At 36.2% G+C, this 19,662-nt stretch overlaps 1 protein-coding gene across 3 annotated transcripts in view; it reads left to right on the forward strand.

The window, feature by feature from the left end:
- Positions 1-19,662, forward strand: part of ARHGAP10 (Rho GTPase activating protein 10) — a 784,460-nt gene that overhangs the window by 625,910 nt on the left and 138,888 nt on the right. For all 3 annotated transcript variants that reach the window (XM_053703724.1, XM_053703722.1, XM_053703725.1), the window contains exon 20: positions 14,797-14,953. In XM_053703724.1, coding sequence (XP_053559699.1) covers positions 14,797-14,953 — 157 coding nt within the window. The remainder of the gene's footprint in view (positions 1-14,796; positions 14,954-19,662) is intronic.

Genomic DNA, 19,662 nt, shown 5'->3' on the forward strand with positions numbered 1-19,662 from the left:
ACAGTAAAAACCTCTTTACGTTTATTGGCAGCCTTTCAAATAGATTAACATATCAGTAAAGTATGAATTTTATTAGAACAGTTTAACACCTTGTTTACTGCAATTGGTTTTTTTTAATGGTCAAAATCCATCCACCAGTTACCTAATGTGGAGGAGCTAATCCAGACTTGAGTCTAGAAACCGCTGGGTTTGCCATTATCATTGTGTTAATTAAATCTTGATTGTTTTAGCAGGAATGATTAGATAGCAGATTGCAAATGAAGTACAACTATGTAGCACGATTAGGCTTTTGAAACCTGCGTGTCGTCTTTCAGTTTTCAGGACTGGAAAATACACTTTTTTCAAAACTAAAGCGACAATCTACTCCAGAATTTTTATTGTTTAAAAATAAAGATAATCCCTTTATTACCCATTCCCTAGTTTTGCATAACCAACACTGTTATATTAATAAACTTTTTACCTCTGTGATTACCTTGTGTCTAAGCTTCTGCAGACTGCCCCCTTATCTCAGTTCTTTTGACAGACTTGCACTTTAGCCAATCAGTGCTGACTCTTAGGCAACTCCAAGGTAGTGAGCACAATGTTATCTATTTGGTACACATCAATTAGTACTGTATAGCTGTGAAAAACTGTCAAAATACATTGAGAATGAGATAAGAGATGACCTTCAAGGGCTCAGAAATTAGCATATGAGCCTACCAAGGTTTAGTTTTCAACAAAGAATAGCAAAAGAACAAAGCAAATTTGATGGTAAAACTATAATTGGAAAGTTGTTTAAAATTGCATGCCCTATCTGACTTATTAAAATTTAATTTTGGCTTTACTGTCCCTTCAAGTTACAGGGAACAGGTGCAAAATAAGTCATGAAAGTATATAGCAAAGTTATTTTACTATGTATAACCCAAATGTTTTCTTTGTTAATTCATCTAGAGCATACAATTTTAAACAACTTTACACTTTACTTCTATTATCTCATTTGCTTAATTCTCTTGATATCGCTTGTTGAAAATCATATATAAGTATGCTCATGAGCAGCAGTGCAGTATTAGGGGCTGATTGGTGGCTGCACATAAATGTCTGTTTTCATTGGTTAGCTATAGTGTGTTGCTGCTCCTTCAGCAAAGGATGCTCTATGCTTTATCTGAATCATGAAAGAAAATGTTAGGTTTCATGTCCCTATTTATATTTAATCTCATAGTGGATACTGTGCCTTTAACATAGCTAACCTTTGTACAGCATATGTTTTGTACTTCTATTCAGACAGGCCTTGAAATTTTAATTTTGTTGTCTTGCAATAGCAGCTTTATTTTTTTATTTGATTAGTTATGTCAATATCACATTACATATAGCTTTTGTGCTGCTTTCAATTTGATTATTTGCAAATGTGACAAAGAATAGCCTCTCCTGTCTTCATTAAATAGTTCATTATCAAGCTAGCATGTATTTAACACACCTGCATTACACTAATTATATTATAGATTAGTACATAAATCCGGCACAGCAGCGGGAGTTCATCCATATGGGAATATTAGTTAAGGGGTATTCATTTAGAGAAAATAGGAATTTGGAGAAGACTTAGAGGAATTTAAGTGGATTGGCACACAGTATAATTGAAAATAAAAAGGAAAAAGAAATACGCTTTGTGCCAGAATATGTGCCGAGTAATAGCGATTTAATTATGCGATATAATGGAATGCCAATTAACTAAGAGTATGACAGTATTTAATTTATCTGCACTATACAAATATCTCTGGCAGAAAGTGAAACAATAAGGCTCCTTTCATGGATATTTTTCCGCCTGGCACCTCTGTGTGAAATATGATTGGATTTAACATATTTTTTGCCCAGCTGTTGTCCTGGAAATATGTCAGCCAGGTATTAGATTTCTGGTCTTGGAACTGCGCTTACAAGTACATTGAAATGAGTAACTCTGTGAAAAAGTAAATCATTGTCCAGATGAAATCTCATGAGGAAGCTAGAGGAAGTGTTACAATAAAATATATGAGTGCTTAGTGGTACTCTTTGACCTAAATCTATTAATGACTACACAGTATTTGGGGGATTGAAAAAGCAGGATTTGTTACACGCAGCTCCAGTTACACTTGCATTTATATATATTTTATTGTCCTAGGAGATTAAATTACTGTAATAAATTAGAAGTAGATGCCAAGCTTTTATTTATCTTCCATTTCCATATTTTTCATAATTTTTCAGCATTCATGTTTTACTGAGCTCTTTTCCATATGCTGGAACCATATATTTATATTTACACTTTTTGAGTCACCAGTTCCTACTGAGCATGTGCAAGAGTTCACAGAATACATGTGTATGCATCTGTGATTGGCTGATGGCTGTTGCATGATACAGGAGGAGTGGAAATAGACATAACTTTGAAATTCTACTCTTCTGAAGTTCAGACTAAGTGCTATTGGATTGTCTTTTTATTATGCATTTGTTGATTATGCAAATCTACTGTATTTAGTGGTCTTTAAAGGGACACTCAATCAAAATTAAACTTTCATTATTCAGATAGAGCATGCCATTTTAAACAACTTTCCAATTTACTTCCATTAACTAAATGTGCACAGTCTTTTTATATTTAAACTTTTTGAGTCACCAGCTCCTACTGAGCATGTGCAAGAATGCAAGTGTGTATGCATTTGTGAATAGCTGATGGCTATCACATGGTATGTGTATGCTTTTGTGCTGCTTTCAATTTGATTGATTGATTGTGATTGGCTGGTGGCTGTCACATGGTACGTGTATGCATTTGTGAATGGCTGATGGCTGTCACATGGTACAGGGGGAGTGGGAAAAAAACTTTTAAAATTGTCAGAAAAAAAATCTACTACTCATTTGAAGTTCAGACTAAGTGCTATTGCATTGTCTTGTTATATTGCATTTGTTGATTATGCAAATCTACTGTGTTGACTGGTCCTTTAAGTCTACCTGTAAATATGTGTGTCTTCAGGCATTCCATTAGATTGTTGTTTACACCTTTCATGGTAATTGAAGTCAAAATAAATTTTTCATGATTCAGATAAAGCATAAAAAGAAAAACTTTCAGATTTACTTTATTATCCAATCTACCTGTATCTTTTGGTATCATTTGTTGAAATTCAAATCTAGTAATGTTAAAATTAAACCTTCAATTCAGATAGAGCATGCAGTTTTAAACAACTTTCCAATTTACTTATTTGAAAGTTAACTAATTAATTATTAACTCATTTGCTTTGATCTCTTGTTATCCTTTGTTAAAAAGCATGCCTGTGTAGGAGCCGCAGTCCACTAGTGAGAGCTAGTTTTAATAATGGTTACTAAGAGATGTAAATTTGATAATGGAAATAAACTGGATATTTTTTTAATCGTACAATCCTAATGAATTATGAATATTTTATTTTTTCATGTCCCTTTAATACTATCATCCTTTAGTTTGCCTGTTGACAAAGAAGTGATATGATCTGAAGTTTTATTTTCCCATCATCAGTTCTGTCAGATAAACAACAAATCATTTTGTAACTTTTTTCTGAAAAATACCCCAAACACACCAATTACAACTCTGTTTCTACTTATGGCTTAGGACTCATATATCGCTATCCAATATAGGAGTCTTTTTGATCCCTATTAATTGAGTAAGGAGGTGGGGGGTGAAAAGTGAATTTTGCAGGGGTTTTGCAAGGTAACATAGAGGAATATGCCACAAGAAAGGAAAAGCCAGTCCATCACCTCTGTTTTGTTGGCATAACATAATAAAAATACCCAAAAAAGCACACAAGTAATTCTTGCCAGGAATGCAAAAGATACACTAATTATAAGAATGCTGTTAGTGAATAAAAAAACACTACATTATTTGGATTTCTCAAAGTGGATAAATATTATCTGGAAGCCTATCCACTTCAAGACGAAGCTTATATGGGACGTAGCACTTATTGTCAGCCTGATCTCAAACTGATGTGGGTAGTGGACATTACCAGTAGCTACTGTGATCTAGCATTTTTTTAAAAACAAGTTTGTGCTTTTAAAGTTGAAATGTAATATTCTTTTCTATGTCGTAATGTTCAATAGATACTTTTATGTCTCTATAAGGCTCTCTAAGCGTGGAGATTAATCACACTAACCCTGACAGTCAGTTGTGTTGAGGCATGCAACTTATAAAAGGATTACATGTTTGTTGACATGAAGGACTATAGTTAAACAGCACCTGCTCCATTGAGTTATTTCCAAATAGTTTGAATTTATTTTTTTTTCGATAGCTATAAATGAGCTGAGATATCACCTACAGATATCTCTATGATTTTCAAAGAGACCAGAGATGTGGTGAAAAAAATAGGTGATAGGAAACGGGTATATATCCAAAAGATAGGTATATAACTAATCTATGTGCTCTGGTGGCTATAATGAAAATACAGTGAAAATACAGTGCCATGTATAAAAAACCTATACTCTTAATAACACACTTCACACAAATGTTATAATAAGAAAATATGTCTACATTATATTTATACAACAAAATGTACATCTACACACTAGTAATTACATAACACCAGTATATACTATTAAAACTCCCCACTGAGTTAAATGCCTGCTGTGTACAACTCAATTTTTATTATGTGGACGTCTTGATTCACAAATTGTAACTGCTAAGCCATGCCCCTGCTATGACATGGAGGGTGTCATGTGACCACTGACATGCAGATGTTGTCAGGAAATAAACAGATCACAACTGCAAGAGAAAGGGGATGGCTCCCAAATGAATAGATCTGTGTGATACGCCCATAAGCTATGACAGAGTAGTGTGACATGAGATCACATGACCTATGATGCGGCTACATAGACGCCCATTTAGAGGGTGTGAAACCAGGATTAACGATTTGATTGGCCAATATGCAAATAAAAGGTATCCAATGATTGGGTCCAAACTACGCCTTTGAAAAAGCCCAGGCGAAACGTGCGTTAGGCGTTCGCCTGTCTGTGAGTAGTCTGGAGATAATTATGTTTCATTTGTGCGCTCTCTGTTATAATACATTGGTAATTTTGGTATGTTTAGCTAAATCCCTAGTCACTGCAAGCCCGGACTTTTTTTTACAATAATTGCAAGTAATATCTACTGAGAGATAGTCTGATAAGCCCCTTCCTGCACCCACTTTTGCTGGGTATCACCTAAACATAGTCAGTAGGTTACTAAGGATATTTTTTTATCTCAGTGGCTATCTTACAATGGGCTTCTGACAATGTTGGAATTTGCTTGATGCTGTGTACTGAGAGCTGCTTTGATTATTGCTTTAAATAGACACATTATACTGTGTTAAATCCAGACACCCCGACAGTGCTACTTTGTTTTTAAACTCATGTGTTTTTTATATTTATCCTATGTAGGATGTTGTGTATTTTAAAATCTGCAAGTAAAAGTTAAGTTTATTTTTGGATCCCTTTTTTCCGATATACCTATATTTTTAAGTGTGTGCCAGAGAGTGGTTTTCTTTTTTCTTTTTCTGAGATACTATTGTATATCTACCACTAGGGCTCCTCCCCCGTACACCATTGTGAAATATGAGTGTATGGGTAATATATGAAGTTTAATTTTGATGAAGAGATTAGTTCTATTACCTATCTTTTTGATATATACTTATATTTTTTGGTTGTCCCCCCTTTAGGAAGCTATACTTATACTATAGGTATTTAGAACTGTATTAAGTATATTATACATATACACATTGTGTTTCACACCTCTACTACCATGGCAGGCATTAATCTAATGGAAGCAAAACAAATGTCTGGCCGACATGAAAAGGGCTTTTGCAAATCTTGGTAACGAAAATATGCGATTAATTGAGAATGTTCACAATTGGGAAGAAGGTTTGAAAATATTAAGTAATTTAATTAGAAAACATTCTAGGTCTGTATGGAACATAAGTACATATCATCTGAGGCTGAGACCTCAGGAACAAAAGATAGAGACACAAGAGGGAGTGATTTTTTAGGTACAGAACCTACACCAACTCCACACACAGACACAAAAGAAGGGGCAAAAGACTTAGAAACAAAACCATCTGAACGACCGCTCAGGAACAGGGGGAGATGGGCCTACAGAGGCCACAATCAGGGGAAACAAAGAGGGAGGAGTGGGGAAAGAGACCAAAATGGTAAAAAATGATAATCTAGAAGTTATTAACTTGTCAAAAAGGGAACTCACGATAACAGAAATTAGCATCTTATCTAGAGGATTATTATTCTCACCAACTAATAAAATGAATCTCTTTGCTGTTGTTAAGGACTTACATCTTTTCATACGAAAACAAGCACTTAAAAAGGATCTATTCTCCTGAAAAGGAAATACAGAGTGAGGAACAAATCATTCAAGATTTAGTAGAGTTGTTAATTGAGAATGAAGAACAGAATGACCCAAATAGGAAATGGCTGAAAAAACTCACACTAAAATCTAACTTTATGCCCCAAATTAATAATTAACCTGAATTGGAAATTTATATGAAGTTGGTAAAAAAGGATATAACCAAAATATATGAGAAACCATATTCAAACCTTAAACCTGCTGAAATTGAATCACTTAAACACATGCAAATGTGGCAAGATGTGGTGATTAAGCCTTCGGATAAGTGGGGAAATGTGGTCTTATGGCCAACTGAAATGTATAAATTAGAAGCCCTGAGACAACTCAAAAATGGCTTATGTTACAGGAGACTAACACAAGATCCCACATTGATCTTTCACAAACAATACAATGCATTGATTCAGTCAGTGAAGACAGTGAATATAATATCTGTAAAGGAATTTAAATTCTTGCAAACTACAAACCCCAAATCAGCCACTCTATATCTTTTTTTACCAAAGATTCACAAAAACAGAAACATACCACCTGGACGACCCATAGTATCAGGGAATGGCAATTTATGTGAAAATGCCAGTAAATACTTGGATATGAGACTAAGGTCTATTGTCTTGACCCTTCCCTCATATGTGAGGGATACTATGGAGGTCCTAAACAGGATGGACGGTATCTCAATTGATGAGAAAACACTTTTTGTGAATTGTGATGTAGAGTCGCTATATACTTCTATCCAACATGACTATGGATGTAAGGCAAGATATACAGAATGTGGAATGCAACCAATTCCTTATTGATCTGTTACTATTACTTTGTTTTTTATGTTTTACTTGCAACTAAGAGGAACCGCTATGGGCACAGCATGTGCCCCCACCTGCGCCAATATATATCTCAGATGTTGGGAGCATGAGATAGTCTTTAGTGACACTAGGTATACTGATCTAATGTGACTCCGATATATTGATGATCTGTTCATCCTGTGGCAAGGAGAGCCCTCATTATTAAGCAAATTCATAGAGACACTCAACATCAATGACATGAACCTGAAATTGATTCTCAAGTTTGAGTACAATTAAATTGAATTCCTGGACTTAAAAATAACTAGAGGTCCTGAGAATAATGTAGTCACTGATCTATCTAGGATGGAAACCTCAACCAACGCTTTATTACAGTATGAGAGCAGTCACCACCATGCTACTAAGCGAGCTGTGCCAGTTGGAGAATTCCTAAGAATTCGAAGAAATTGCTCAGATTTGAAAGCTTTCAAGATAAGAGCTAGAGACCTCATGATGAGATTCAAAGAAAGGGGATATCCGAGAAAACTGTTGAAAAAGGCCTATAGGGCAACTCCAAGAAATACTTTGTTGGCACAAAAGAATGAAGCAAAAGAGTAAATAATGATATGATAGGACAGTCTGAATAGGACTCCAAAATTATAAACTAAAACTGATATCACAACTTATGTTAATATTCATGAGATATAACAAGCATCCTAAAAAATAATGAATACTGATTTACACCAAATAAATAACTATCTAGATACTAGAATAAAGGTATAATATTATATGTGTATTATATTATATAGGTGCCTGTCTGTCTGTGAGTAGTCTGGAGATTTTTAAGTTTCATTTGTGCGCTCTCTGTTATAATACATTGGTAATTTTTTTAACGTTGGCATGTTTGGCTAAATCCTTAGTCACTGCAAGCCCGAACCTTTTTTTTTTTTTTTTTACAATAATTGCAAGTTACATCTACTGAGAGATAGTCTGATAAGCCCCTTCTTGCACCACAAATAATTTTGAAGAAACAGCACACCTTTGCTTTTTCAGTGGGGCACGGAATAAAACGGACTTGCCAGGTCCCAGTCAATCCAGATTCAAAGAGTATTCCAGCCACCAAGTTTTCTTAAAAGACCTTTATTTCACATAGGGTCCCAAACAAACAGTTACAACGTTTCAAGCCACACCAGGCTCTTAATCATGTATGATTATCATTGCCGGAGCAAATTCTGTGTGGATAATTTAACTCTGCCACCTCAAGGATCCTAAGACTGCAGCTACTTAAGTAGCATTTAAGGCCCCACAGGCCTTAATTATAAGTACAGTGTGTTAATTGTCTTACATGACACACACACATATATGTATATACATATATATGTGTGTATATTTATATATATATATATATATATATATATATATATGTGTGTGTATGTATGTATGTATGTATATATGTGTGTGTGTGTGTATGTATGAGTACACATATATATGTGTGTGTATGTATGTATGTATGTATATATGTGTGTGTGTGTATGAGTACACATATATGTGTGTGTGTGTATGTATGTATATGTGTGTGTGTATGAGTACATATATATATATATGTGTGTGTGTGTGTATGTATGTGTGTATATATATATATATATATATATATATATATATATGCAACAACATTTAAAATTAGGGGGAGGTAAAATGTGAGTTTAAAATCCTCCACTACGCATAAAATATACAGAAAATTACTCGTTGTGTAGTTACTTAACAAATCTAGACAGGCCAGAAGGCTTGTTTTTCCCACAGAAAACTTCTAGAATACATTTAGCTAGATTACGAGTTCGGCGTTAGCCTTACAAAGCAGCGTTAAGGGGTTCTAACGCTGCTTTTTAACGCCCGCTGGTATTACAAGTCTGGCAGGTACAGGTGTACCGCTCAATTTTCTTCTGCGACTTTTCCATACCGCAAATCCCCTTACATCAATTGTGTATCCTATCTTTTTAATGGGATTTGCCTAACGCTGGTATTACAAGTCTTGGAAGAAGTGAGCGGTACAGCCTCTACCTCCAAGACTCCTACCACATATAAAAGTCAGTAGTTAAGAGTTTTATGGGCTAACGCCGGAACATAAACCTCTTAACTACAGTGCTAAAAAGTACACTAACACCCATAAACTACCTATTAACCCCTAAACCGAGGCCCCCCCACATCACAAACACTATAATAAAATTATTTAACCCCTAATCTGCCGACCGGACATCGCCGCCACCTACATTATATTTATTAACCCCTAATCTGCCCCCCCAACGTCGCCGCAACTATATTAAATGTATTAACCCCTAATCTTCCGCTGCAAACGTCGCCGCTACTATATTAAATGTATTAACCCCTAAACCTAAGTCTAACCCTAACACCCCCCTAACTTAAATCTATTTTTAATAAATCTAAATAAAATTACTAGAATTAAATAAATTATTCCTATTTAAAACTAAATACTAAAGTGCGATTTTATCTTAGCTGTGAGCTAGCTGGTGAGTGCTGGGTGTTTCTATGTGTTGTATTACTTTTTATTTGTAATCCCCCTTGTTTCTTGCACCCATTCCGGACTGGGGTTAACTGCCTGTGGCTCTGGTGACATCACAGCTTTTTTGGAGTGCTATTTAGCACCCAGGGCTAGATGTTGCTGAGTCACAGGATGTGTACCTGATCCGGTCTTGGAGTGCAGTTCCCTTCCATGTTTTGTATTTTCTATGGGTGATTACATCCACCTGTGCACCCCTTCTTTGTTCTCAGTTTGTTTGGCTTTGTGAGCTCGCATGATGGTGTGGCTGTGTTAGGGACTCAGGCAATGGAAAGGACCTTGACGTGGTGCCTGAGCTTTCCCATTTGGCCAGATGCAGTGACTAACCTTTCCAGTTGCGATTTTATCTTAGCTGTGAGCTAGCTGGTGAGTGCTGGGTGTTTCTATGTGTTGTATTACTTTTTATTTGTAATCCCCCTTGTTTCTTGCACCCATTCCGGACTGGGGTTAACTGCCTGTGGCTCTGGTGACATCACAGCTTTTTTGGAGTGCTATTTAGCACCCAGGGCTGGATGTTGCTGAGTCACAGGATGTATACCTTATCCGGTCTTGGAGTGCAGTTCCCTTCCATGTTTTGTATTTTCTATGGGTGATTACATCCACCTGTGCACCCCTTCTTTGTTCTCAGTTTGTTTGGCTTTGTGAGCTCGCATGATGGTGTGGCTGTGTTAGGGACTCAGGACCTTGACGTGGTGCCTGAGTTTTCCCATTTGGCCAGATGCGGTGACTAACCTTTCCAGTTGCGATTTTATCTTAGCTGTGAGCTAGCTGGTGAGTGCTGGGTGTTTCTATGTGTTATATATATATATATATATATATGTGTGTGTGTGTATGTATGTGTATACATACACACAAGAAAGCTCCTGTGCGAGCTGAAACGTTTGGCAACAAGCGATTTTGTATTATCCTTCTGGATTAAAGGCTTTTGTTACTTAAACAGTTACCTGTGTATGCCTGCTTTTGGATATATATATATATATATATATATATATATAAACGCTCATAAACATTTGACCTTCCCAGTCTTGCTCCTTGTCATATATCAAATTCCCCCCAAAATCGTCTTTCCATTATTAAACCTTTGTGATGAAAGGGCCTAGGCGCCAACTAAGCAAATGGCAGGTATGACACGTATTAAATAAAAATGGGTTTAATACAATTAAAATTGAGAATATACATAAAATACAATGATTACAATATAAACCAATAATTCATGGATCCATGATGGTTTTTACAATATATAATTCAATATGTAGCACAATGATAATAAAATGTCACAGTTTAAACAATGAGGAGGTAAACCTAATTGTGATGGGTACACAATCCTATCGATTTAGGATGCTGGCCTGGACCCAAACTGTGTATACTCCAAAGGGTGCAGTGGCAATCTAATGTGGGATGTATAAATACAGACCGTGAGATCAAGCTCACACCTAAGTGAGATCAGTCTCTCACCTAAGTGATTTTGGTAGATGAGGAGTGTGAAAAAGGATGCGTGATTATGTATAAACAATCAAGAAAATATAAAATAACAATAAACAATTGGCAAGGGGCCTTGCCACAATCCAACGTGATTCAAAAAATGTGATTCCAAAAAGTGTGATGAAATAATATGGTAACAATAACAATAAAAATCACAATAAAAATATAAATGCAAAAAATATATAGATAGTCAAATTTGATGAAAGTGAAATGTCACAATTAAAGTCTTATGGGAAAATCCAAAAGTGAAATCCTGTTGTTATCCTATTCCCCTTGATGGATATACGTTTCCAAAATTTAGTTTTGATTGTAGAGAATATCCCAAAGAGTGTGAGGAAATGTGCCTAGTGGTAAACTAGTATACAGACATGGTCCCTCCTAAAAAACAGAAATGTAGATAGTGTAGATTGTACAAAATAAAAACACAAATAGAATAAGGCTTACCAGTGTCTACGCGTTTCGGCCAGTGTCAGGCCTTTCTCAAGACACTCTTTATCACATTATTAAACCTTTGTTTCCTAAGTATTAAGTCTAATTATAACTTAATTCCTTAATTTCCATAACATTTTCGTGTGTTGTGTTATGCAAACTATCAATAAATAACGGTTTCCTCCGGGTCCACTTTTTAAAGCTGTATTTTAGTTTGAATACATACAGAAAGAGAAGCAGTCTGACAGGAACGAACAACAGCTCAGTGGCTTGTTCTATGACCCGGTAACCACATGGGAGTAGCTTCTTTTAGCCCAATTGTTCTTTTCCCAGAGGAGAACTTTCCTGAAGTATATCAGTCTGATCCCACCTAACAAGGTCAGTCAGCCCCAAAATACCAGGCAATTCTCCTCTGAACATGGGAACCCCAGACAATCGTTTCGGCCTATTTTGGGCCTCATCCGTGAGGTTCAGATATAACCCTCTAAGCACATTGGGAAGTAAGTCCATGTCTGGTTTCCCCCATCACCCTTTCAGAGACTTTCCCCAGGGTCATAATACAAATACATACAGAAAAAGAAGCAGCCTGCCAGGAACAAACAGCTCTGTGACTTGTTCTATTTCACGGTTACCACCTGGGAGTAGCTTCTTTTAGACTAATTGTGCTTTTCTCAGAGGAGAACTTTCCTGAAGTATATCAGTCTGATACCGCCTATGAAGCTCAGTCCGAAATACCACTTGTATTATGAGCACAATAAGCATGCTAAAACCGCTCTGTGCTATCTGTCAAAGTATAAGACATACTAAAATAGTTTTTCCACATTAAGATGCTTTCGTTAACATTTTTAACCATTCAAGGCCTAGTTTTCATTAATGTGGTAAATGTAGAAACTAGTGATAAAAACATTTATCTCTATTAAAATCTACAGAGATATGTTAGCACCAGTTTCCAAACTTTACCACCTCAATGGACACGATAATGCACCCTGCGCTATTGATTGTCTTCCCTTAGTAATCTAGCCTATAATGAGCAAGGATGTACTGTAGGTGGTTAATGGGCTAGTAGGTAGTAGAAACAGATAGCAGGTAGTTTAGACACATAGGGCCGGATTACGAGTGGCACGCTAACAGTTAGGCAAGTGAAAAGGGGTTTATTGCGGGTTTAGTGCTCATATTACACGTTGAAAGTGAACGCGTAAGTGCAATTGCGATTTGTGCTAGAGTGCTTACCGTGTCCTCAGAGCTATGATAAATGTTTTGTGAAACGAAAAAGTGTCACAAAACACATAAAAAGTACATTACAAAGTACAGTCACACTCATGATAACACCATCTAATAATAATATTTTAAAAAAACATTGCACTAAAAAGTTATAAAGACAAAGAAACAAGGCATGCAAAGGACTTTAACATAGAGTGTTGTGTGTGTGTGTGTGTGTGTGTGTGTGTGTGTATATATATATATATACTGTGTATTTAATGTATATATTTACATTCCAATGTTTTGAACATAGCAGAATATGTTCTATGTATTTTTAAATAGATATATATCTGTATATAGCTATACCTATATATGCACACACACACACACATACATATATATATATATATATATATATATAGGTATAGATCTATATTGTACCAAAATATCATCATATATATGTAGAAATACTGTATGTATTTAAGAAAAAATAGAACATATTCTGCTATCTGAAGATCACTGGAATGTGAAATATTCATATTTTCATGTTGGGTCTAACTTATGCATGCAATTTTGCTCCATTGACTTCTATGGGGGAATCATTAATGTGTGTGCAATATCCTAACTTTGGCTTTTTGCACTCATCGTTTTACTTGCAACTTGTATTACGAGCGCTACCCAACACGCGCAAAATGGTTACTTCTTGCTGAATTTTCTCGGGAGTGTTAAATACCTCTCCAGTTGTTATCTGGCCCATAATGGACCTGCAAGTATTGCACACAGATGAACAGCCACTGTCATAGTCAAGCAGGTACTATAGGCAGATAATGTGAACACAGTTTGCAGGCAGGTTCACCATGTCTACCAGTGATGATAGCCACGCTAAAAACACAAAAGCACATACTAAAACAAGGATCCTGTAATGCTGAGTAGGGCACTACAGACTAGCTATTAAATTATACTTAAATAGCATGAGTCACATGAAGCTTCCCTTTAAAATACAGATAGCTGCTAGCTAAAATACATTGTCCAAGGCTGAACGATTTCTGTCTGTTGGTCTCTGTTATCAGTTATGGTTCCTGTAGCCAAACAGGATATACAGTATACGAATACGTTATGTATTTATTGGTGCTTTATTGATAGTTCTTCAATTATAAGCTGACATTTTGATTTGCAGTTCTAAACCCTTAGACCAGGGCTTCACAAATCTTAGGAACCAGGGGAAAATTGCTCCTAAAATATTTTCTGTGTGGCTCATTAGTTTTAAAAAAGTTCTCAGCCTCTGCCTTTATTTTTAGAATATAACCAGATAGGAAGAGTATTCAATTATTAGTGGCTACCTGGCACTGCCCAGCTGCAGAATAACCACTGCTTTATGCTTTTATATCATTCTATGTCGTTAAGAGGTTTTCACAGTAACCGGTGAAGCTTATTCACAGTAGTCTGTTCTACAGAAACTGAATTGTTTTCACAAAATTATTTCCTTTTTACTTTTTTGTCAACCTTTAGAACTATATTACACAGTTGCCGTTTTGCTGCCTTTCTTCTTTAATATCCAGTGAAACAGATACTCCTTTTCTACATGATCTTTAACAGTATGAACAAACACCAGCATAGTACAGGAAATATATCTTTGTCATTTTCTAATGCAAACTAGTCTTGATGATTATCGTTATCTGTATGTGACCGGGAAATGTCAAGCACATAGTAATTAACAATGCAGGTTGAAAAATACTGATTACATGTTATGCTTTAGGATAATGTCATAAAGTGCTTAATAAATTATTTGTTTACTGTGCCGGAGTAACTAACAATAAACATATAATGCTTTTACTAATTAACGAGTTAGAATAATCAACAGTAATGTATTTGTTTTTTAACAACTTAATTAACTGTTCTAGCATTATTCTTTATGTATAGAAAAAAATTATATTTTTTTATTTTCTTGTTAAATTTATTCATGGATTACAATATAATTTATACCCTTCCAGTTGAAAATCACAGCTCTACAAAAGACGACACACCTACCGGCAGCTTGGATTCCCTTTCTCCCCAGTCACTGACCCCAACCACAAGCTACACAAGCCCGGCTGCTGATGAAAACAATCATCTTATTACAGATAGCGGTGACCTTGCCGACTGGGTTGAGTGAGTTGTATTTTCCATTTTTAATAGAACAAAAAATAAACTGAAATTTTAACTGATTTCATCACTTGTTGCAGTAGTAGCATGTTTTATTATGCCAATAACGTATGATTAAAAAGTATTCTGGTTTAACCCCTTTTCTGCCAAAAAGGGCTATTGCACAGCAGTCTGTTGTAACCAATTCAAACATTAAAGGGACTAAAAGTAAAAAAACTTTCCAAAATAGCACTTTAAAAACTGCAGACTGTTTGGTTGCAATGTTTTTTCTTCTTGATTTTAAGAGCAAGGATATTAAACTTTATGGAAATAACAAAAACGAACATTTCCAGTCTTTTTGCATTTTCTTATTATTAGTATATTCCAGTTTCACTTAATGGACCATGTTTGCTATTAGTTCTTATTCTCAAATTACTTGTCCTAAATTAGCTGAATAGAAAGTTCCTGTTTGCAGTTGAAGTAACTATATTGCATGTTCAGTTAATGTCACATTAGTAACAATATTCTAGTGAGCCACTATTTGGGCAATTGAAACGCCTAAAGGTTATACTGCTTTATTTAAAAGTACTCTCCTGATCCGCAATGACGGGGATCTGACAGTGGTTTTGTATCTTGAAATATATTTACTGTGTGTAAACAAAGCCATGATCCCAAATGTATTTTTTTTTTGTACTTTATTTTAAATTAACCATTTAACCTTTGCTGTTAGTATTAAGTCCAAAAACTCCTGCTCATAAAACTCTTTGGAATAGTTAATCATCATCATCAGTTATATGTACAGCACCAGAAGGTTCGGCAGCGCTATAAACCTAAGTATGAAATGCAGGTAACATTTATAGGGAACAAGTGGGTAGAGGGCCCTGCCAAGAGTTGAACTGTTGTAAATCAGCTCTCATAAAGATGATCTACAAACAATTGGGTTTGTAGGCTTACATGTAATTTTTGGCAAAGTGACTAAAATGTGTGCCTAATTTATTCCTTATAGTAGCCAAACTTGAAGGTGTAAAAGAAAATAACACACACTCTGCTACAGCACACATAATTCACGACCCAGTTACCATGGTGTTGCGACCTAGAAATGGGTCCTGACCTATGGTTTGAAGAACCCTGTGCTAAGGTGTTCAAGGGTTTAACAAAGGAGAAGAGGAATTGAGGTTAGAAAGGTATGCCTCCCTCAACAGTAGAGTCTTTAAAGAGCGCTTAAACTTTAAAAACTAGGAGAGAGTCTTGTGGAGCGAGGCAGTAAGTTCCACAAAATAGGGACAAAATCCAAAAAAGGACCAGCACTAAAACCAGGTGTACTGACACGTCTGTGGGCCACTGTCAAGCCCACCATCCACATAGAAAAAAAAAACAGCAATGAGGTGTCAGCATAAAAATCCCTTTATTATTCAAACATGGGGATCATGTACAAAACACAACGTTTCAGGGCAGTCCCCTTAGTCATGTGATATATCACATGTAGTTCATTAACAAATCTAGACAGACCAGAAGGCACTAACCCTAGCTAAGTTTATAAGCTGTGTGAAAAGCGATACTTTGGCGTAAAGGGAATCTGCTGAAAAGCAGACTTGAAGTAAAAAGGTGTGTCATTGTGAACCTAATTTGCATATCTTGCCCAAAATCATTTGCTGCATTGGAAACAATGTAATTCAGAGGTTTTCTGTTGGTAAAACAAGCTTCTGGCCTGTCTAGGTTTGTTAATGAACTACACAATGAGTTATTTTCTCTATAATTTGTGCGTAGTGAGGATTTTAAACTCACATTTTACCTCCCCCTAATTTTAAATGTTGTATTTTGCCCGGAATCAACTTCACCCAGCAGTGATTCAAACCTTCTCCCAGCTGATGAGTAGCAATAACTATGAAACAGTATGTCCTGGGATGGTTATGAATCACAGCACTAACCCTAGCTAAGTTTATAAGTTGTGTGAACAGCGATACTTTGGAGTAAAGGGATTCTGCTGAAAAGCAGACTTGAAGTAAAAAGGTGTGTCATTGTGAACCAAATTTGCATAGCTTACCCAGAATCCTTTGCTGCATTGGAAACAATGTAATTCAGAGGTTTTCTGTGGGTAAAACAAGCCTTCTGGCCTGTCTAGATTTGTTAATGAACCACACAATGAGTTATTTTCTTTCTCTCTCTCTCTCTCTCTCTCTCTATATATATATATATATATATATATATATATATATACAGGGAGTGCAGAATTATTAGGCAAGTTGTATTTTTGAGGATTAATTTTATTATTGAACAACAACCATGTTCTCAATGAACCCAAAAAACTCATTAATATCAAAGCTGAATAGTTTTGGAAGTAGTTTTTAGTTTGTTTTTAGTTATAGCTATTTTAGGGGGATATCTGTGTGTGCAGGTGACTATTACTGTGCATAATTATTAGGCAACTTAACAAAAAACAAATATATACCCATTTCAATTATTTATTTTTCCTAGTGAAACCAATATAACATCTCAAGATTCACAAATATACATTTCTGACATTCAAAAACAAAACAAAAACAAACCAGTGACCAATATAGCCACCTTTCTTTGCAAGGACACTCAAAAGCCTGCCATCCATGGATTCTGTCAGTGTTTTGATCTGTTCACCATCAACATTGCGTGCAGCAGCAACCACAGCCTCCCAGACACTGTTCAGAGAGGTGTACTGTTTTCCCTCCTTGTAAATCTCACATTTGATGATGGACCACAGGTTCTCAATGGGGTTCAGATCAGGTGAACAAGGAGGCCATGTCATTAGATTTTCTTCTTTTATACCCTTTCTTGCCAGCCACGCTGTGGAGTACTTGGACGCGTGTGATGGAGCATTGTCCTGCATGAAAATCATGTTTTTCTTGAAGGATGCAGACTTCTTCCTGTACCACTGCTTGAAGAAGGTGTCTTCCAGAAACTGGCAGTAGGACTGGGAGTTGAGCTTGACTCCATCCTCAACCCGAAAAGGCCCCACAAGCTCATCTTTGATGATACCAGCCCAAACCAGTACTCCACCTCCACCTTGCTGGCGTCTGAGTTGGACTGGAGCTCTCTGCCCTTTACCAATCCAGCCACGGGCCCATCCATCTGGCCCATCAAGACTCACTCTCATTTCATCAGTCCATAAAACTTTAGAAAAATCAGTCTTGAGATATTTCTTGGCCCAGTCTTGACGTTTCAGCTTGTGTGTCTTGTTCAGTGGTGGTCGTCTTTCAGCCTTTCTTACCTTGGCCATGTCTCTGAGTATTGCACACCTTGTGCTTTTGGGCACTCCAGTGATGTTGCAGCTCTGAAATATGGCCAAACTGGTGGCAAGTGGCATCTTGGCAGCTGCACGCTTGACTTTTCTCAGTTCATGGGCAGTTATTTTGCGCCTTGGTTTTTCCACACGCTTCTTGCGACCCTGTTGACTATTTTGAATGAAACGCTTGATTGTTCGATGATCACGCTTCAGAAGCTTTGCAATTTTAAGAGTGCTGCATCCCTCTGCAAGATATCTCACTATTTTTTACTTTTCTGAGCCTGTCAAGTCCTTCTTTTGACCCATTTTGCCAAAGGAAAGGAAGTTGCCTAATAATTATGCACACCTGATATAGGGTGTTGATGTCATTAGACCACACCCCTTCTCATTACAGAGATGCACATCACCTAATATGCTTAATTGGTAGTAGGCTTTCGAGCCTATACAGCTTGGAGTAAGACAACATGCATAAAGAGGATGATGTGGTCAAAATACTCATTTGCCTAATAATTCTGCACTCCCTGTATATATATATATATATATATGTGTGTGTGTGTGTGTATATATATATATATATATATAGATAGATAGATAGATAGATAGATATTATATAGCAAATTAAAGGGATTACTTTGTGTTCCTAAATGATCTCGTTACCATATATTTTCTCAGTCCTAATACCACACATTGACCAGGATATCTTCTTTAGAGCATATTATTGCTTTACTTAAAATAAAATAAATTATCATCACACCAGGACCTTATGAGTAAAAACTCCCCAGCATGAACAGAAATCATGCAAACATTTTGGGATTTTTCTAGTATACTATTGTAAATTACTTGTCTCTCCTTCAAATTCAGAACCTCAAATGACTAAACAAACAACTCTCGAGCCCTTGTAAACATTTTTTAGATAATCTTGCCAGAGTGGAGAGGTTTAGATCAGGCCCTAAGCAAAAATTCAGTGCCGCATTGGTGTGTCTAGTGTGGGCTTCTAAGACATATAGCCCCATGTCGGAGGCAGCAAAGAGTCCTTAATGTATCTTAAAACATTTTGCATTACAAGTCAAAAGCCAGAAGTGTGGTTGGAAATTAGAGGGAGTTAACCACTGCTTAGTATGATAATGGAAACCATGGTTGAAACTACTCCACTATGTATTAGTAGCACAATGAGCTTTAACCCTTTTGTACAATGGTTTGCTCCTAATTGTGCCAGTGACACTTAGGATATTGTTTTACCCCCTTTATGCAAATTAAACATAGATCAGAAATGTAACAAATGCTTCCTGTGTTACTATCATCAAAGGCTAAATCACTACACTAGCTGTTATTGGCACAAATAGTGGGCAATCATTTTTGCAGATGGTGCCTGGGCTTCTATACTTTAAGCTCTAGCTTTTAAAGGGACAGTCAACACCAGAATTTTTGTTGTTTATAAAGATAGATAATCCCTTTATTACCCATTGCCCAGTTTTGCAAA

Source organism: Bombina bombina, chromosome 2 (genome assembly GCF_027579735.1).
Source record: "Bombina bombina isolate aBomBom1 chromosome 2, aBomBom1.pri, whole genome shotgun sequence".
Classification (NCBI taxonomy): domain Eukaryota; kingdom Metazoa; phylum Chordata; class Amphibia; order Anura; family Bombinatoridae; genus Bombina; species Bombina bombina.